The sequence below is a fragment of the Crinia signifera genome, chromosome 4 (assembly GCF_055691185.1).
Source record: "Crinia signifera chromosome 4, ASM5569118v1, whole genome shotgun sequence".
In the NCBI taxonomy this organism is placed as follows: domain Eukaryota; kingdom Metazoa; phylum Chordata; class Amphibia; order Anura; family Myobatrachidae; genus Crinia; species Crinia signifera.
Window position 1 is genome coordinate 34,440,577 of NC_139220.1, and position 22,291 is coordinate 34,462,867.

General features: G+C 45.6%; 1 protein-coding gene across 3 annotated transcripts in view; it reads right to left on the reverse strand.

Annotated features, from left to right (window-relative positions):
* The window catches only part of CAMK2A (calcium/calmodulin dependent protein kinase II alpha), a 175,115-nt gene that overhangs the window by 14,515 nt on the left and 138,309 nt on the right, over positions 1–22,291 (reverse strand). For 2 of the 3 annotated variants that reach the window (XM_083181522.1, XM_083181523.1), the window contains exon 14: positions 4,490–4,538. In XM_083181522.1, coding sequence (XP_083037648.1) covers positions 4,490–4,538 — 49 coding nt within the window. Of the gene's footprint in view, positions 1–4,489; positions 4,539–11,566; positions 11,600–22,291 lie in introns of all 3 variants that reach the window. The other variant, XM_083181521.1, reaches the window with a different exon arrangement.

The following is a 22,291-nucleotide window of genomic DNA, read 5'->3' on the forward strand; positions in this document are numbered from 1 at the left end:
ACATTAATGCCCCCACAGTGCAGGTACATAAATGCTCCCACAGTGCAGGTACATTAATGCCCCCACAGTGCAGGTACATAAATGCTCCCACAGTGCAGGTACATAAATGCCCCCACAGTGCAGGTACATAAATGCCCCCACAGTGCAGGTACATAAATGCCCCCACAGTGCAGGTACATAAATGCTCCCACAGTGCAGGTACATTAATGCCCCCACAGTGCAGGTACATAAATGCTCCCACAGTGCAGGTACAAATATGCTCCCACAGTGCAGGTACATAAATGCTCCCACAGTGCAGGTACATTAACGCCCCCACAGTGCAGGTACATAAATGCCACCACAGTGCAGGTACATAAATGCCCCCACAGTGCAGGTACATAAATGCTCCCACAGTGCAGGTACATAAATGCTCCCACAGTGCAGGTACATAAATGCCCCCACAGTGCAGCTACATAAATGCCCCCACAGTGCAGGTACATAAATGCCCCCACAGTGTAGGTACATAAATACCCCCACAGTGCAGGTACATAAATGCTCCCCACAGTGCAGGTACATAAATTCTCCCACAGTGCAGTTACATAAATGCCCCCACAGTGCAGGTACTCCGCGGACAGAATATACTCTTCCCGGCATACTGTTTCCCAGGTGGTGGATCTGACGATGTGGGTGCTGCAGCCGCAAATTAGCAAGTTAATATGGCGGCCCAGCAGTTGGACTCGGGCCCGTGGGTGCTCATCAATTTACGTGGGTGCTCGGACCTTTGAGCACCCACAGAATCTGCACCTATGGTAAAGTGCATACCCTCCAACATGTGCAGGATAAAAACTGGTACAAACTCGGAATGTGAGTGTGGGCACAGACAAAGGGGTGTGGCCGCATGTAAAGAGCATGCCGCGTCCCCTTTCCATACATTCAATAGCAAGTCAGAGGCCCAGAAAACCGGTACAAAGCTCTTTTTGGCCGGTACAGGCCCCCACAAAAAAAAAACAGTACTGTATCAGCCAGAAAGGAGTAATGAAGCGAAGAGGTGGTACACTCCCATGCACACACACAGGTGTCAACACTGTTACACAAAAAAACATGAAAAACTCAAAGCAGGGTTGCCTACCCTACTGGATTGGCTGGGTGGGTCCCAGAAATCGGGCCCCCCTCCTGGCCAACCGAAAAGAGGGGCAACCCTCCCGTAAAACCGCCTGGCTCCCTCGACACCCCCCCCCCTCCCCGCCGGCACCCGTGACTCCTCGGGGGGTTCCGCGTGTCAAATGATGCGAATAGTGCAGTTTCAGCCTCGCCCACCGCAGTGCAATGCCATAAAAATGGCATTGCATGTCGGGGGCGTGGCTAAAATGGCGCTATCGCTCTGGCCATGCCCCAAACAGGTAGCTGCCTGTGTGGCTCCACCAACTCCCCACCCCTTTTTGCTCCCGGCAGCCCCCCCCCCCCCCCCCCCCCCCTGAGCTGGCTACCCTCTCCCGGAAAGGGCAGCCAGAAAGTCGGTAAGTATGTAAGTCAACCTTTCTGTTGTCGACCTTTAACTTTTGTTTTTCCTAGTGTCGACCTTGTGTGTGTTAACCTTTTGGGGTCAACCTAGAGATTGTAGACCAGCTATACCACACCCCCATTAATAACCCTTTTTTTTTTTTAATTATTCTTTATTGGTTTTCATTTATAAAAAATACATACACATAAAATACATAACATTACATAACAAATACTTCCAATTGATATATATACAGGTCAATTTAGATATTGATCATGATTAATCCTGTTGCTATGAGGTTACCAACCTCTTGACCTCAACATATCGGGGTAGGGGGGAGGGGGGGGGGGGGGGAGGGGGGGGCAGGGGTGGGAGGGGGGCTTGGGTTGCTCTGGTTATTCTTTTTTTTTTTTTTTTTATAATCATTATAGTAATATTGATCTACATATACTGCTAGCCGTAAAGCAAATCAGATTTCCGCATTCCCACTATCTTGTCTCCACACTGTTTTCTCAAAGGGATTTATTACTTGGCGTTGTATATCCTGTTCCAGGGACCTTATATAGTACTTCCATTTCCCATAGAATCTTAAACCTCCCTTTTCTGGGTCTGTCATCGCAGTTTGTCTCTCAAAATACATTGTTTTCCTCAGTAATTGTTTCACATTTTCTAGCATAGGGGCTTTACTTGATATCCAGTTGTTCAATATAATTTTTTTTGCGATTGTAACAATTATTGTCAGTATAGGTACCAATTCTCTATTATCCCCCTTCAGATTCCAGCTTGAAAAATCTGCACATATTAAAGCTTTCGGATTAAATTCTACCTGGATATTAAATGTGTTATTTATATAGTTAATCAGTTTGTGCCAATAACGACGTATCTTAGTGCATTCCCAAAAGTTGTGCTTAAAAAGTGCATTTTGTGCTTTACATTTTGGACACCTTCCTTCTTCTGTTTGAACCATATGTTTACGTTGTCCTTGGGCTATATACGCCCTGTGTATGGTACGAAAGTGCACCTCTTGTAACAGTGCTGACGGTAGTTGTTTCAAAGTGCTTTCTAGTTGTGCTAATGTGTCTAATGTGAAAATTCCTTCTGGGAAATCTTTTCCCCAAGCTGTGATTAATGAGACCCATAGTTTCTGTTTGCGTATGTTCATTACGTCCCAGTATAGGTATCTTGTCCTATATGGGGTTGTTTTAATTAATTCAAGTAGGTTCATTACCCTACCCCTATCTGTTTGTGCGATGTGTGGTGTTAAATTTTGAATATAGTGACGTAGTTGTAAATACATAAAGAACTGTTTTTTTTTCCAGTTTAAATTTCTCTATTAAAGCTTGGTATGTCAATAGGGCCCCTCCTGGGTCGAATACATCTTTAACATCCATGATGCCTTGTTCATGCCAGTTCTTGAATAATATATTATCCATTGCTGGCTGGAATAGCGGGTTACCACAAATTGCTATGTATTTAGAGGAAGAATGCGAAGACTGTAGGTTTTTATGGATTTTTGTCCACGCCAAGTATGAGGGCATAAAAAAAACATTTGACTTTATTTTTATGGGAAGTGCTTTTCTTGGGGTGTGCAACAGTGCACTTAGAGAGTAGGGTGCCACTAGATTTTCTTCTATCTCATAATTGGAATATGTTGACCTACGTAGCAGCCAATCTGCTAGATATCTAAAAGAGACTGCCAGTGCAAATGCCTCTGTATTCGGGATTGCCAGTCCCCCTTCTTTGCGACCTAGTTGTAATTTATTTAGCGCAATTCTAGCTCTCTTTCCCTGCCATAAAAATTTAGAGAAAGCTTTATTACATTTTAGGGAGTCTTTCTTAGACATCTTCATAGGCAGCATTTGAATTGGATATAAAATTTTTGGCATTATTATACTCTTTAAGGCAGCTGCTCGTCCCAGGAGGGATAGAGGTAGATTTTCCCAATCACTGAGCTGTTTAGTTACTTTATTAATAATAGGCGTGTAATTGTTATTATATAGGTCCCCTAGTTTAGCTGTTATTTTAATGCCTAGATATTTTAGTGGGGTTGTTAGGTAGTGGAATTGCGTGAATGTCTGCTTGAACTTAGCTGATATTGGTACATTTCCAAGACACAAGATTTCGGATTTATTCCGATTCACCCTGTACCCTGCAAATGCTTCAAATTGGGCAATGTTTTTGTATATACTTTGTACTGATATTTCCGGATTAGAGATAAAAAGTAGCAGGTCGTCTGCAAATAGTGAAATTTTAATTTCCTTTGCTCCTACTTTTATACCTTGGAATTCTGGATTTGACCTCAAAAGTATGGCTAGTGGTTCTATTGCGAGCGCAAACAATAATGGGGAGAGGGGGCATCCCTGGCGGGTCCCCCTTTCTATTTTTATATGGTTTGATAGTTGGCCATTGCTCAGGATTTGTGACGTAGCTAGATTGTATAACGCCTTCAATGTCTCCTGGAATTCCTCAGGAAATCCAAATCTTTTTAGGGTCTCCCAGAGGTGATCCCAGGAGAGAAAGTCGAAGGCTTTCTCTGCGTCAATTGCCATTAAAATATTTGATGTTTTCTCCTGCGATTGGTCTAAATTCTGTATTACCGCTAGTATTTTCCTGATGTTACGTGTGGAGTGCCTGCCCGTAATGAAGCCTGTCTGATCCTCATTTACCAGTAGTGGTATTGAATGTTTTATTCGATCGGCCAGTATTTTAGTAAATATTTTATAGTCGACATTCAATAATGATATCGGGCGATACGATTCCAATTTTTTGGGGTCTCTCCCTTTTTTTGGTATCACTCGTATTAGGGCTGAGTTGAAATATTGTGGCGTTCGATGAGTACTTAATATAGAATTGAAAAAGGTTGTGAGAGTTTCTGTAGTTTGATTAAGCAGAATTTTATAAAATTCTCCTGTAAACCATTAATAACCCTTAATACATTTACCCCTAGTTCTGAGTCCCCTGCGATAAGCAATATGCAGGTGGAAGAGCTCATCCTATGATCTGACCTACCTTTCGTATCTTCGTCTTCAATAGTTGTGTTTGTACTTTCAGAAGATTCCTGAATGAAACACACAAAGACAAAAGGAGGAAGAAGAGTGTTATTCCAACAGAGACCATGTGACAGGTGTTTCGGGCACCAGAAGAGCGCACCAGCCAAGAGTTCTCATCCTGTTGAGAAGTTGTCGACATTTCCCTGCAGTTTATGTTTTGAACACTAGATGTCACCACTCATCAAGGGAAAAAAAATTGGATTAAGTGTTATGTATTTCATGCACTGCCAGTGGTGCAATTGAGGCGGTACGGGGTGGTACGGCGTACCGCTCTATCCTAAACCACCGGTACCCCGTCCTGCTATTAGAAAACCACGGGCAGCGCTGACTGCGCATGTGTCGGAATGCGCAATGACTTCATTGCGCCGGCGCGTCCTGCGTGCCGCATCGGCGCTTAACATCTTCAGAGGACGTCACCGCGGCCAGACCATTTGGCGCCGGCGGGAATCCACTGCAGCCTGTGACGCAGCAAACGGGAGGGGGACAGTCGGCGGCCGCCTGAGATGCAGTGTAGCCTCCTGAGTGTGTGCCGCGCCCGCGCTTAGTATATTAGTACAGTATCTCTGTATGGCTGCTAGGCTAGCCTAGTGCCAAAGTACATAATATACCTCTCTGCATAGTCCAGTTTGCAAAGAAAAGGGGCTGTAAATTTGGTTATGCATGCCCCCTTTGTCACGTAGCCACTCCCACTAGTGTCATATGACCACGCCCATGACCACGCCCACGACTACACCCATTTTCCACCAACATTATTCCTACTTGCACCACTGTGCACTTCTGTTGGTTTGTAGAGGAAGCACCTCATGGAGCTACACTGTCTGCATATGGTGCATGAGGGACATACATTGCTCTCACAGTTATTATGATAACACAGGGTTGCCGACTTTGTTATTCTCCTCTCCAGGAGAAGCCCGGAGAGGAGAGTTTCAGCAGCCGTTCAGGGGGCGGGGCTTAAGCGTGACATCACTAAGCCACGCCCCCATGATGGTAAACCAGTAAATATACGGATCTCCGTGGAGGGGGCGGGGCTTAAATGACGCGAGTGTGTCATTTTGGCTCCCCCCCCCCCTCTGAGACCCGAGGATTGCGGCATGTTAATGCCGCGATCCGGGGGACAGCGGGGGTGCCCCCTGAATCCGGGAGGGTTGCCCACCCTTCCGGGGGCCGGGAGGGGGGACCCCATTTTCGGGAGACTCCCGGAAATTCCGGGAGGGTCGGCAACCCGATAACATATCCCAATATCAGATGCTCCAACACTGAATGTGCACAGAGATATGGCTACACACACATCTGCTCTTTCCTCTGTGAGCCAAAAGATGAGAATGGCATCGCCCTCTGCTGGGCAAGAAAGCACAAGTCAATGGGTCCCTTTACTTTTGCACATCACTCTCTCTCTCGCTAAGCAAAGGACATGCTCTGTAAATCAAGTCAGCGGAGAAAGAAATAAACTGCTCATGATGGCACAGATAGGGGTCTTGTTTTATTATGTGTACAGCAAATAATTCACCTTTATTTTGCTCTTATGTGCTATTATTATATTTATTACTACTAAATATGTAGCCATTTCTATGACCTTATTGCTTTACAGAATGCAAATGATTTTACGTTTGCTTATACCACAACCCTATATATAAATATGTTTTCCACAGCACAAACAAGCAGCGGTACTCAGAGATTTAAGGCAAACTGCAACATTAAATTCCGACGTTCCGAGGCGCAACCGCCCCGAAACGTTGGAGTTTAATGTTGATTTAATTATACCAGTTTGCCACACATTTCTCTGTGCTGCTGCTTGTTTGTACTGGGGAATAAAATTACAAGAGAAAGAATAGACTGTCATGTGCTATGGCGCACTGTGGATATCAAAAGAAAAACAATCATAAAATGTAACTTTTAATAATTTTCATTCTAAGAACTGCGACAAATAAAAACATTTACCATAGGAGGTACATAGAAAGTAAGAAACGTAATAAAGGGGATAATATCCTCTTATGGTGAACCCCAATGTCAGTTGCCCCGTAAAGAATTCGTCGGGGCGTCTTACAGTGTGTATCCGCTTGCTGTAGGAGACTAAATAAACTGGTATCAATATATTGTTGTCAGCATCTTATTTAGGTAGTCTCCTGCAGCTGGACAATTAATACCCTCTATATGGGAACATTCCGTTTGGGGATAATTGTCCAGATGAGGTAGTGAGGAATGCCAGTGAGTGGTGATGTGTATTTTTAATATATGCAGCGCAGTGTCTTGGCTAATGTCCATTGCCATATATCACTGTGTATACTGCGTACCGGTATCAGCCTCTGAGAGGAGATCGCGGTTAGATGTAACTATGCGACTCTCCCTCTACCAGTGCTGCCGGTAATGTGCACACTCGCTTCTCGTCAGTGTCAGAGGGCGCCGGTATCCGAAGGGGAATCGTGGTCAATGTGGTGACACTACGATTATTATCTGTACTCTACGAGTTATCTGTACTCACGTGTTACGCTCGCCCAACTGTGCAGAGTACGTGGTCAGGATCTGACCCCACGACTCTAGCCCTAGTGCCTTTATGTGCAGATACTGTGCGCCCTATTATGGTAATAATTCATATTTCAAGGGGGATTCAATGGGGCAGATGTATTAAGCCTAGAGAATATATAAACTGGAGATAAAGCAGAGATAAAGTGAAAGGAGAAAAAGCACCAGCCAATCAACTGTGTTTTAAAATGACAGTTGGTAGTTGATTGGCTGGTGCTTTATCTCCTTTCACTTTATCTCCACTTTATCTCCAGTTTATCTCTTCCCCAGGCTTAATACATCTTTCTCAATGTCCGTTCCCTATGTGTCACTTAGTCGGGGCGTCTCACAGTATGTATCCGCTACTTATAAGAGAGTAATGTGAATTTGTTATCACTATACAGTATATTGACAATCTCTCTTATAGATGGACAATGAGTGCCTTCTATATACCCATGTTGTATTGGGAATAGGTGCCCAAACGAGGCAGTGGGGAATGTCAGCGAGTGGTTCTGTGTATTTATAAATCATGCAGCACAGTGTTTTATTGCCATATATCACCGCATATAAATAAATATCTTTTAGGCTGACGATTTGGAGGAGAGTATTGGGCAAATACTTATGCCGTGTCTCACTCAATAGCCTCTGCGTATCCGTGTCAGCCTCTGACAGGAGATCGCGGTTTGGTGTAACTACGCGACTCTCTCTCTGTCAGTGCTGCAGGTGTTATACGCACTCGCTTCCCGTCAGTGTCAGCAGGCGCCGGCGTCTGGAGGGGAATCGTGGTCAGTGGAATGACGCTACAATTCTCACCCAACGTTCCTTACGCCTGTGGAATCAGTGTGCAGCAGTACGCAGCACAGGTCTGAAAGGGTGAGAATTGTAGCGTCATTCCACTGACTATGATTTCATCTCATTGCATTGCAAAACCTATGCAATGAGATGAGATGCGGTATACAATAATTGTACCATGTATGGGCACCTTTAGTTCTGTTGCTGGTATGTTTATTTGTGTACCATGTACTGTTCTAATGTGTGCTATATGTACGGCGCTGCGTACCGCTTGTGGCGCCTTATAAATAAATTCTAACAATAATAGTGTCCTGAAAAGGCCCTTATTCTGGTAAGCGAACTCACCTGTACGTTCACATGGGGAGTTTGATGTTGAAGCTCTGCACAGGAGGCGTTCAAGGGGGCGGGGGGGATCTTCGGGCCAGCACACTAGCCTGCATATCGATGTTCATGCAAAACATCCATTCATAGTGCGGCGAGGGCATTCGTCGTGCAGAAAGGGGGGGGGGGGGGGCGGGCATTCACACACCCGGCAGGCGGTGTTACAAGGCTCGAACTACCGCTGCTTTGTGAGTCAACCACAATGATCTCCAAAGTCCTAAGCAATATTGGAAGCTCTCCTCCGCAGCATCACCTCCTCATAGTATTAGATTGTAGCCACCTCCATAGAGCTCCACCACAGGCCAACAGTAAATGCAAAAGAAGGAAAATGGGCGCGCAACCGATAAACTCAAAATAACAGCTGCAATCGTAGCACACATGTACATGCGTCGAAAAAAAGATGCGTTCTACCTCACGTTTCCCGTCTCTTTTGCCTCTGTACAGCCGCCGGCAGAGTCTCATGTCCGGCCACTTGCGGTATCGTGAGGCTGAACATCTGTTTTTAGACATACATATATGTGTGCTACATCTTACTCTGGGCCCAATTCAGACCCATTCAGAGGTGAACATTGTTAAACCGCGCATGCACACAGTACGTTATGCACATGTGCAGGGTCCTCTTGCGTACGGAGGACATGGGTAGCCTTCGCTGGCCGTACACCGGATGACTGACAGACGGGGGGGTCCACAAAACGGTGGGCGCGCCTATAGAAATGCTGGGAGGGCCCAGTGAAAGCATGGAAACCTCCCTTAATGGTAACATCAGGGAGGTGTTTGCATTTGCTGGGGTGGCATTAACCTGATCGCTGGCTCCAAACATACGCAGCCCATTATGCAGGTCTGAATCGGCTCTGTTCCACATACATATATTACATATACACATAGATGTATAAGCAGTCTGGTCTCCGTTATTACTGAGAGCCGGCGTAGGAAATTTATATATATAATCAAACATTACTTTTCAAAAAGCTGTTTTAGGCACTGTGCTGCGTGCCTTCAGTCCGCCCCTGCACTTCAAGCTGTGGAGGTAGGAGGGCGAGGGTGATAATGTCAGTCTGGTACACACTGACTGCCGTGGCTGAAGCCTGACATGGGAGGAGGGGCTGATGGCTTGTCATGCGCAGCAGCCCCCTTCAAGGACAGGCGGCCATATTTGTTAGGGTAATCCGCCTCTTTCTCCCCCAGCTCCATTATTTTTATTGCGTCCACCGCAGCCGAACTGCTGCTGGTGCTGCCTCTCCCGGCTCAGTGTAGCTTTGCATGAGCAGAGCCAAAGTCGCCGGCGATGCTGCCCGCTGTGTACCCGCTGTGAGCCACCACTGTTCAAGCTTGCCAATGCCTAGGGCCGGTTTTGCTTGTCCACTCACACCTGATTGTCAGGCCATAGATTGAAAATACCTGACTCTAAAGGCCCCCCCCCCCATCCACTACTGCGACTTCCCCGTGGGGATAAATCACAGCCGATCCCCATTGAGTCGCCCGGGATATATTGCATGCGGTCCTTTTACATGTGATAGATTGCATGCGATCCCTTTCCACACTGCGGGATCCAACGGATCCTTGGTGCAGCATTGACAATCTCCGACTATGATCTGATACGCATGGGATGGCACTTCGGATCGTAATAAGAGGTCCAACACATGAGATTTGGGTCCTTTTCATCCGATTCCTCGGGCTGATTCCTCGGGCCGATTCGGCATCGGATGAAAAAGTTCCCAAATCGCACTGGTGGATGGGGGCCTTAATTTCATCTTCAAAATATCTGCTAAACCTAAAGGTTACCACAATTTTGGCACTCACAGATAGGTGATGGTGGATCATTTTCCTCAATGAAAAAATTAGCACGTATTTTTTAAGCAATGTATGATGAAGACTAATTTTTGGGAGGTATGTACTAAGCATCGCATTTGTGAACTCTCTCTATAAGATCTGCCCTTTGCAACAGAAGAAGTTCCAGGTTCCTAAGAGACCTTGTGCATAGTGTGATGCGGCAGGGGGTGCTGGGACGGATTCGATTGTCTCTCTCTCTCTGTAGAGAGAGAAGCAGCCCACAGGATTCTATTGGGTAACACCCAAGCTCCAGAAGGAATTGCATTTCGGAGATTGGTACAAATGGTAAAAGCTGGCAAATACCTACAATATGAGTTTTCTAGATTTTGGACACATTTTTCCTTTAGTTCATCCGACCCTTAGTAACCAATGATTTCTTGGTTTTGGTCACTTTGACAAAAAAGTATTTTTCCCTAAATATTGTGTCCCTGTAATAAGCAGGGTCCGTGAGACTTGAATGTGCGGTTATATTGTCCTATCTGCTGCACCAGTACACTTCTCCACCAGTACACTTGGGAAATTCCAGAAATCGCTTTCTTTTAAGTGGGTGGGGCTTTGGTTCTGCAATTTACATGATTGGACCCCCACCTCTGCTGTGTGATTATGCGCCCAGTCCAGCATCAGTGCACACTGGGAGGATAGGACCAGAATGAGGCCAGTTGCGCCATGACGCCCTTATACGACATTTACCTTACTTTTTAGGCTACTTGTTGGTTTCGTATTTAGTGGCATGCCGCTTTGTGTGTCACGTATAGGCTAGTGAACGATTAGTGTACCGCATGATGGGCCTGATTCACTTTTAATCAGTCCCCGGCGTATTTGCACCGGGGACCGATGTTTTTGCTCTGCGCATATGCTAATATAAGGGCCACATTGTGGACGCCTCTGGCAACTTGCACAGTTCCCAAGGCGCTCGGTCAGGGGTGGCGGGGGGGGGGGTTGGGGGAACGCCAGCATTTTATGGGCGTCCCGATAAAAACGTTGGGCGTTCCCATGGGTAAGCCGGCAGGCCGGGGACGAGTGACTAACTTCACCGGACGTCAGCCGCCTTCCCCGTTCTCGGAGCCCGCTACTATAGGTCAGTCAAGACAGGGCAAAAATCATGCGGACAGGGGAAAAATCATTAGATTTATGCTAAACATCTATTCGCAATGCGGCGGGGATGTTTGAGCGGCGGCAAGGGGCGGGCTTTTGCAGATTAGATGGCTCGCTAAGCAGCGGAATTACACTGATTAGCAAGTCAATGTGAATCAGGCCCGTGTCCAAAGTGTCCTTTGCCAGCATGAACAGGTCAACATCCCTTCTAAGCCTAATGAAAGAGTTAAAACCTGAATCAGATGAGAATACCAAGCTGAAGGGCTGCATTGTAAATCTGCTGTTCAGTGCAACCCGGCAGAATTATTGTTTTTTTAAATTATCATTCTAACTCGACACTTCCTGATCACTGAATTTAGAGGGAACAGTGAAGCGGACTGTGACTCTTTTTCTGGGAGCCAGAGGAACCAGCACTGAATAAGACAAAACATAAACTCACCATTAACTGGACACTGGAACTGGACTTTCTTTTCTGGAAAAACAAGGAGAACAGACAGGAAGGAGAGTGAGACACACAGCCAGCAGCACAGTGACCACAGGGAGAAGCACAGAGTACAGCACAGTGACCACAAGCAGCAGTAGCACATATAAATGGCATTCGGTGGGTTAAGATATACACAGGGAACACAGGGGGGGGGGGGGGGGGGGTAACAAGACACAAACAACCATGTAGCTCAACGATTGACGTAGTTCAGAGGCTGCAAGTGGATGCCGGGCTATGTATAACTATCCCCAGGTGTAACTAGTCAGCCCTAGACTTGCAGAATGGTTTGGGCATGTTCAATGTTTCACTTGTGCCCGTATCAGTGAGCCAGAGCCGGAGAGTAGAGAGAGGGATTACTGATCCCTACTGAGAAACAGGCAACTCATGTGGAAGATATCGGCCAGGACCATTTTAGCAGCTGCGAAAAAAGTTGCAAAAGTTGAACTGAGTTAAATGCATCTTATGCAGATTGAACGCACAAGCAGTTTCTGCTGATTAAAATTATATTGGCAGCACAAATTATGTAATGGCTAGCATTACTGCCTCAAAGCACTGAGGTCATGGGTTGGATTCCCACCATGGCCCTAAGGCTGGTTTCACACACTCCGGCTGCTGCCGGACGGGGAAAACCCACACGGCCAGGGAGCCGTGCCGCACTCAGCAGATTACAATGGTGGGGATGGCCACAGACCGGCAGCCGTCCCTTCCAGTGATGGGATCCGGCTGCAGCCGTGCGGCCGGGCCGTGGCCGTCCCGTGTGAATGGACACAATAGTGTCCATTCACAACTAATTTGTGCGGCACGGCTCCCTGGCCGTGCGGGATTTCACCGTCCGGCAGCAGCCGGAGTGTGTGAAACCAGCCTAACTGTGCGGAGTTTGTATATTCTCCACATGCTTGCATGGGTTTCCTCCGGGTGTTCCAGTTCCCTCCCACAACTGAAAAATATGCTAGTAGGTCAATTGGCTGCCTACAAATTAACCCTATAATATCTGTGTGTGCATGTACATGTGGTAGGGAATATAGATTGTAAGCTCCACTGGGGCAGGGACTGATGTGAATGTTTATATATTCTCTGTAAAGCGCTGCGGAATATGTGTGCGCTATATAACTGGTAATAATAATAATATGCAGTATGCTTATGCTTTAGTGTGTAAATGTGAAGGTATCTGCACACAAAAGGTGCTTCCCAAACATAATTTGGTAGCAGATACATCTGCGGCAAGCCTATATTCTGTGTGTAATTACCACTGCATGTGCAAACCAAAGTATATTCCAGTATGGCTGAAAAACACTGAAGCATAACTTTTTGTATGCAGATACAGTCGCAATTAGAGATGGGTCGTTCACGAACGAAGCAGATCTTTTGGACGGATCCCATAAGAGAGAGAGAGAGATGCTGACCCCAAAAAGGTGAACCGTCATTCTTTTACTTTCAATTTTGTTTTTCATTACAATTAGGGATGCCAATCCCGTGGCATTTTTTCAATCCCGGGATTGGGGATTGAAAAATGCTCAATCCCGGGATTCCTGGGATCCTGGGATTGGCCTCCCTGATAAAAAAAAAACAAACTAAACTGCCCGGGTCACACTTCACTGAAATCAGACCATCCCCACCATTTCTCTGTAACCCCCCCTGCCCTGCACTGCACTGTCACTTACACGGGGTTGACAGGCAGTAGCAGGACCATCATCTCCAGCAGTCGGTTGGCTTGGAGCATCACAGCGGGCGGGCGGCTTGGAGCATCACAGCGGGCGGGCGAGCGGCTTGGAGCATCACAGCGGGCGGGCGGCTTGGAGCATCACAGCGGGCGGGCGGCTTGGAGCATCACAGCGGGCAGGCGAGCACATCGGGAGGGTGGCTCGGAGCTGCTCAGCAGGCGGGCGGCTGAGCGCTGCACTGGAGGAGGGAGAGTGGGTGACTGGGAGCAACACACCCCGTGAACAGGTGATCAAGTGTGCTGTGCTGTAGCACCATGGCGGCGGCCGGGCTGTGCAGCGTGACGTTATGTCAAGGGTCACGCTGCGCATCCCGACCTCCGCCAAGCCGCTACAGCACACTTGCGAACAGTCGCTGCCGGTATGCCTGCCTGTATTTTACAAGCGGGTACTAATCCCGCAATCACGGGATTGAAAGGCTCGATCCCGGTATTAAAATCCCGCCGTTTTTAGGCCAAAATCCCGGGATCCCGATCCCGGGATTGGCCTCCCTAATTACAATGCATTTGCCTGAGCTCAGCACTGCCGCCTGTGGCAGCGGAGATGTAATAACTCGGGAGACGCATGTGACTGCAAGTGAAAAAAAGAAGGTACTTATATGTTATTTGGGCGCCCACTAAGCTATTTGTTTAGATTTCCGCGTCCCCTCACGGGGCTCACTATGCTCGCCACGCTTTGGGTTCCGTGCGTGCCGACATGGATAGTGGGGGTATGAGTGTACTAACTATAGTGGGCACCCAACTAACATACAGTATAAGTCCCAAAAAGAATAACAAGGCTGCTAGGGATGGCTATCAGTGCAGACGCTTTCGATGGTTGCCATCGATGGCAATTCTGCACCCAGCCATCGATCAGTGTTTTACTCGGTCATCTATGTTCTTATTTGTTTAGCTCACTGTTTTAAAGATAAAAAAGTTAAAAAAAATGTTGATTTTTACAGTTTATGGCAATAAATGATTTAAAACAAATTATGCTTCGTTATTATCAAATTACCCCTTTTTTCAAAGTGAGTTGATGATCTGTCTAAAAGATCTTTTCACAGATTGATCACTTGATCCCAGGTCTTTTTAATGACCCGTTTCGGCCATCTCTAGTCGCAATTACATAAAGAATATATGCATATCATTTTAATCAGCAGAAGTTGCTTGTGCAACCGATTCACATAGCGATGCAAATCAGATGTATTTACGTGGGAAAAAGTGAAAAAATTATCGTACAATGGAAACATTAGAAATTATTTTAGAAATGTTTATTGTCCTGTAATTATGTACATGTCAGTGACTTTTAACAATCCTGACTACAACTCACCCCATAAAAACAGCTCTTGAGGTGTTTTGTGTCCGACTTCCTAACTCAGCTGGTATTACATCAGCCGAGTTGCATGTTTAACATGGGCAATACATCTGGACTTTTACCAGTTCTTATTCCCAGACATAAGCATCTGACTTTTAATAAACTTGGAGACTATTAGACATACTGCACAAATGTGAATGACACCAGTAAGAGGACAAAATAGCTGAGGCCCTGGACAGATCACATTGACCAAAACCAGAGAACGAGACAGTGTTGTGGTAAGTTTGTGCAAGAGTTACAGCACTAGAATTGGAACTGTTTTGTGGCTTAGGGCCAGATTCTCTAAGCTTCAAAAGTGATAAAATGGAGAGTGATAAACAGCCAGCCAATTAGCTCCTACCTGCCTTGTCACAGCCTGTGCTTGAAAAATGTCAGACAGGAGCTGATTGGCTGGCTGTTTATCACTCTCCATTTTATCACTTTTGAAGCTTAGAGAATCTGGCCCCATCGGCTCCTACCTCCAATCTCCGTCCTCACAGCTCCCTCTGTCCATATCCAGCAAGTTTGAAACAGATCATTTTGGTTTCACTTTCTGTTAAGGAGTAATTTGGTCCGTCGAGTGGCCTCTAGTGGTCACTGACGGTACTTCCCCGCAAAAAAGGTGAGGTGGATTTAGCCTTTTATGTATATAGTGATTAGAATAAGTTAAGACTAATTCATGTCTTCATTTACTTGCAAGTGTGAGGGGACTGTTCAGTTCTGAGAGTTCCATGACCCCCCCCCATCTCAATATAAAGTAGGTCTTCAAAGGCTGAGACCTTGGGTGGGATGCACTAAAGCGAAAATGTGTTAAAAAAAAACATTTTCGAATGCACTGAAAGCCGCATTCCGGGTTACCGCTGCTGGGGCTGAGGGACACGACATTCGCAGAAGGACACCCAGAAGTACTGGGACGGCGCACATCGCAAAAGACAGCTTTGCGTTAATAATCACATGTTAGTGCATATGCGATTATTATAAATGGCGTGGGGATATCGCTACAAAGAAGCGATTCATGTCATTTTCTCCCACGGACACCCCCTGCCAAGGAGAGGGGGGTTTGCGGGTGACTGGCCACATTTCCAGGGGGGGCCATTTCTGGGACCATCCCGGCCATTCCGGGAGGGTAGGCAACCCTGCTTTTTATGTCCAAACTTTTCCATTTTAATGTGTAAAACTTATGGTTGTTGTTTAAAATCAGGCCCTAAAATTGTAACTAATGGCAAACGCACTACAGGAGGCACTAAAGGAGGCACTACAGGAGGCAATAAAGGAGGCTCTACAGGAGGCACTACAGGAGGTGCATGTTTTATACTTTAGAAAAATCACCTCTAAAGCATGTATGAGCCTTATACAGAAAAGTGCATGAAAGGTTCTCTGAATAAGAATACTACGAATACTTTATGTACAGTACAAGAATCTCTGTCTACTGTATGTCTGGGCCCTGAAAATGGGGCATAGTTGGTGGCTTTCATCTTACATGATGTATAAGTTCAGCTTTGACAACAATAGGCTTTTACAAAGCCAAAAATATACCTCACAGCACTTGACAGGTCCAAACTGATAAATGGCCAAACCTCAATTGAAATGGGGGGAGGTGCCTTTATCACATTGAAGGAGTGGGCGTGTCGTATTATGTGTTTCCTGGTTCCATTTAATACTGTAGCTTCATTGGCAAGATGTAATAGGGTGTCCCCTCTCCCTGAGCAGAACCAGCTCGGGCTCATTGAGCTAGTCCTAGTTTCCAAAATATGGGGGAAAAAGTGATGCCCCCCCCCCCATATTTAAGAAACCAGCACAGAGGTCCTAGTTTCCCAAATATGGGGGAGAAAGTGATGGCGTCCCCCTGTATTTAAGAAACCAGCACCATGCTCTTAGACTGGTCCTGGTTCCAAAAGTACGGGGGACAAAAAGAGTAGTGATCCCCCGTGTTTTGGAACCAGCACCAGGTTCCAACAGCCAGTGGTGTCACTTTTTATACAAGGTAACCGGTCGAAACATGAACATCCTGGGAGAGTGGGGATCCCCAGAATAAAGGAAACCCCACCAGGCTTAACTCTTCCAGGGCTGAAGCCCGGGCTGTCCTTGGAACCCCTGGGCAGTGGACGATGGGATGCTTATTTTGGGGTTAATATTAGAAATAAAATTTAACATTGGGTTGTGCTGTGGAACAACAAGTTCCAGTAAGCCTCCCCCACATTCATGGACTTGGAAAACGACAAGTCCTAGAATGCAAGACATTAAAGAGCCGTCTGGTCCCACTGCATAACCAATGTTACAATAAATACACACTGACACCCAGAACAGTACAGCTTTAGTAGCAAACACCCATTTAGGCACGCAAATATAAATATACTCACCTCCTCCCACGATTCAGGCAGGTCTGTCCTCTTCTCCAGTAGAACTGGAGAAGCCGCTGTGTGTATACTCACAGGCGGCTCTCCCTTGCTAATCAGGGAATCTCAATGAAGTCAATCACTGGCATTCCTCTCACCCAATCAGGGCTGACCTCCAGGGGAGTTCCCCATTGGATTGGATGTAGCCGTCTCCATGGAGACGGCTACATCCTATCAGGGCTTCAGCCCTGAAAGGATTAAACCTGGGGGGATACCTTTACCTCTACCTCAACTCAATTGATACTCCTTTTTGCTCTCTCTTGTCTTCCTGACCCTCGTCCATGGAATATGTACATAGAGAGAAGAGAAGAGGACCATGGACCTAGTGTCACCGATAGGAAGAGGAAAAAATGGGGAAGTTCAATTTGAAGTAGAGACAGAGGTGACCGGGTGATAGCTCAGAAAGGACAGTGACACAGTTCGGTGTCACAGAGAGTGGAGGGTATGAAAAGGAAGAAGGTGGTCAAATATGTTAAAGTCAGGTCAATAAAGATTACAATGGATTAGCTGTGAGAAAGTCATTAGTGACCATAGTAGACCGGTTCAATAAACCCGTCTACAGTAGACCATAGACGGGTTCAATAAAGTGAGGGAATAAAAAGTCAAATTTAAGTGGGCCAAGAAGCAAATGGGAGGAAAGGAACGTGGATACGCTTTGGAAGATGAGTCATGCCAAGAGTTTGGAAGCAAAGGGAAGTAGATAGATTGTGAAGGAGAAAGACAGAGAGAGAGAGAGAGAGAGGATTGAGAGTGTTCGTAAGAATAAAAGGGATAAGAGTCTATATAATGGTGGAGGGGATAGCGCCAGTGGAAAGAAAGATGTTAAATAATTGAGGAAGGAGGGTGCAAGCATTGAGAGGTTTCAGAGGATATGGGAAGAAATAGAATAGTGGGGAAGACAATGGGAGAGGTGAGAATACTTAATCAGCCATTGAGGGGATAAATAAACAAAGAGTAGATCAAGCCAGCGCCAGGAGAGGGAAAAGCATGGGAAGGCGTATGAGAGGATATATTCTGTTCGATAAAAGTGATTCCAGAAGACAATAAAATAGCAAGGGTTACAGCAGAGGAGTCCAGAAAGGGGAGGAAAAAGTAGGGAATTGAAGGTAGCAAATAGGTGGCTAGGGTTGGAGGACTAGGATGAGCGATAGGAAATAGGACTGTATATAAAGAGAAAAGCATGAACTTGCCAAGTGAGGAAATTCAAGGAGCAAATAAAATTATTACCAATGCTGTTCTGCATTGAGGAACCATCTTTGGAAATAGCAGGTAAGTCCACAGTCTGCCAGAAGCAATAGCTGAGGCAAGGGTAAAGTTATAGCGTGGAACTAACCTTGGCTGGACAGGAAGTAGTGGAAATTAGGGGAAGGAGATAGTCAAGCAATGTGGAAAAAATTAATGGTCAAGGACATCATGGTTGCATCAAATGAGGGGGTGTCTTCGGAAACGAGGTTGAGGAATGAGGGAAAGAGAGGCAGAGGAATATGTGTTGGTCAGAGAGGAAGGAGGAAGTTGGAGAACTCAGAGACAATGGTCATGAATGACGAGGCAACAAATATAGCCAATGGAGTAAAAAAAATGGAATAACACCATTGAGTAAAGTTCAGGGAGGATTAAATGGAGAGAAGCTTAGAAACAGCAACATCTGCGGGATTAACAATAGGCATGATGAAGTTACCCAGGATGCAGAATTGAAGGTCAGAGGAAAGAAAGTGGGTGAGCCAAGCAGTGAAGTTGTCAAGAAGTGTTGAGGATAAACCAGTGGATGATAAATAATTGCAACCCAGAGGTGGACACCGTGGTGACTTTACCAGTGGTTCAGACTCCCAATATGAACTCAAGTTGACCAATGTTACTCTCTGTCTTTCGACTTGCTTCACCAGAGGATTTTCTATCTGAAATTCTATCTATCTTGCTGCTGGTTTTGACTGTCTCCATGCCAGCCTCATCTGTGTCTGCCTCAGTAGAGTGCATGAATGGCTGTCTAAAGGTGTCCATACACTTGTAAGATTTATCTTTAGATCTGGCTGGTTGGAACAAAAACATGGTTATGGATGAGTGACAGTTTGTCAGTTTTCCAGCATTTCAAAGCAAATGGTCAACTATCATTTGCTCTCATCCATAACCATGTTTTTGTTCCAACCAGCCAGATCTGAAGATCAATCTGCGTGTGTATGGCCACCTAAAGCCTGCCTCCCCACATGGCCTATCTGTCTCTTTGATTGCCTCCCCCCAAAGCCTTTTCTGTGTGTCTCTCTCTTAAGGCCCCCATACATTAGTCCGACTTGTCCTAGGGACAAGTCGGACCTGATTTCCCCTGCAGCTCCCCGGGAGGGGGACACACGATTAGGCACTTGATGTGCCAAGGTTTGCATATAATAAATCGCATGGATTTATCATATGTAGTCCCCGGGGAGCTGCAGGAGGAGGGAGCCGTGCGGGGGACGGCAGCGGGCGGGGGATGCCGGCTAACTGAGAGCCGAGCAGGGAGAGGCTGCATAGGGACCCGGGCAGGAGGAAGCTGTTGCGGTGGGGTGACAGCGGGAGCAGGGAGAACTTGATGACGCTGGCTGTCGGGCAGCGCCGCAGCGGCGGGAGATGGGAGGAACAGATAACTTGAAAAAAAAAAACGCCCATAGAGATGACTAGCAAGCCACTGATTGACTGAGACCTCTCTCAGCCAATCGCTGATTGGCTGAGAGAGGTCTCAGCCAATCAATGGCTTGCTAGTCATCGCTATGGGCATTTTTTTTTCAAATTATCTGTTCCTCCCGGCTCCCGCTGCTGCGGGGCTGCCCAGCAGCCAGCATCATGTCATCAAGTTCTCCCTGCTCCCGCTGTCACCCCACCACAACAGCTTCCTCCAGCCCGGCGCCATATGCAGCCTCCCCCTGCTTGGCTCTCTATAGCCAGCATCCCCCGCCCGCTGCTGTCCCCCGCAAGGCTCCGGGGCTGGGCTGCACATAAGATTTGGCACTTTGGCGTCTATCGCTTTGTTTTTGGTGATGATGCTGAGGTGTTTAAGGAGACATTTCTTTTATTATTATTATTATTATTATTAATATTATTAATAATAAAGACAATTAATGGGATGTATTTCCTTCGACAAAATTTATTTTATAAATCAACTAGCAAAACCACAATATAGTAAATAAACTGTCTTATGTTATTCTGAACTTCCTTTCTTTACACTTGCATGGAAAGATAGCTCAATCTATCTGTGAACAAATTCCGCATTATACCTAATTTAATTTGAAAAAAGTTACGTTTTGTGACATTTATGACTAATAAAGTCTAAAAAGGTGGGGGAGGGGTAGCAGCGCTTAAGGGATAGATCCCAGAATTGAATAAAATATTAAATTGGATGATCTTTACAAAATTTAATAAACCACTTATATTTCCAATTACACAATTAAAAACATCATTGATGCAATTTAATAACAAACAATGCCCAGACCCATGATGGATAGTAGATAGGGAGAGTCCGTTCCTATTATGCCCAAACTTGTAAAGTTAGAGTTGGATAGTTACCACTCCTGATTGGATGAAAAGGTAGTTCTGTAGACACCGTCCATAAGTCCAAGTGGCCGGCCCAGAATGGCACAAATAACCGGAATCCACTGGTAGTTTGAAGAATGGTGAGTCTTTTTTGCAGCAGGAGGGAAGTGTGCTGGTGTACAGCCAATATGGTGGCCTCCAAATGGAGGTAGGTGAAGAAGCAGGTACAATCCTGTAGGGCTGGTCCGGACTGCAATCCCAAGTGGGTAGGTGGGTGTTGGGCAGGCACTACCTGCGCGTTTCACTGCTCCTGGCAGCTTTATCAAAGGTATAGTGCTTGTGGGCAAGTGTGGGTATATATACCTTAGGAGTAGGTCACATGACCAAACAATCAATTAGCATAGATCATCCAATTTTTAACAAATCATTGCAATATCAATGATACAAACATAGAACAGGAGGAAGACCATCATTAAAACGAAATACACATAATAATATATAAAACTATAATCAAAATGCAGAGTTTATTGTATTAAAAAAGAGATAATAGATTGAACTCACTTCCATATCCACAACATATGTCATTTCTCATTTGTAGTAGCGGTCAGATGACCTGAATTGGTGTAATTCATTGGTGTGGGAGGCAGGTCACGTGATCGTGGAGTTGGCAGAAAAAACTACAGTACCCATAAGGCATAGCACATCCCGCACCTCCTAATCTAAAACAACTCTATGCAGGCAAATCACGAGGGGAGACTATTCCCAAAAGAGAATCGGCCATAAGGTCATAACAATGTATAGAGCTCCATTTTAATATATGTGAGCCTTAAGAGGGTTCAATTCCATATCTACGGCGCCCATCCTCTCCCATTGGTGAGGCGGTCACATGACCTAAAATAGTGTACCTGATTGATGCAGAGAATGGGTCACATGTTCGCCGAGTTTTGATGGAGAAACTACAATGACCATCAGACACTGCGCATCCCACAGCCTACATTCCCGGGTATCTCCTACACAAGCAAGGCGCCGGAGGCGGCTCCCTAGAGTGAATCTGTCACGTGACCTGGATTAGTAGCATATCACATGATTTAAATTGTAATGTCGGACTCGCAGTGTGGGTCACATGATCGCTTCTACATTACCCAGAATTCATGGATGAATCACATGGTTTTTAATCAGCCTATCCGTGTAGTGGAAAAGCAAAATACATTCCAGTGATGTTTGCAATTGGTTGGTTACCAAAAACGCTAATATTAAGTCCTCAAGAGGCCATATTACATATCAGTTGTCATAGCGACTGGTATATACAAAAATATTCACCCATTAATATAGTTCAAATTTGTATATTCGATATTTAAGTTATCAATTTGAGGATTACCACACCGCTTGCAAGTTGGATTGTGTGTATGGAAAAAAAGTTTTTATATATAGAAGACATACATTAATATGGTGGATATCTAACCAGGGATTTTTTAGTCAATATATACGAGGAGAAAGTCACTTTTGAATTGTCCTTATAAAGCTGTAGCAATGTTATCTCTATTGAAAATGGTTTAGGTTACACAGACATAGTTATGACCATCATGTCTATCAAGTAGGAAATGAATTAAACAGATTACTAATATATATTTATTTACAGTCATTAATAGACAAATGTTTTTATGGTTGCACAGGAACTGTGACGTTAGATTACCATGTTTAGTTCAACCATTTCGTTAAGGCCATCAGGGTGAATT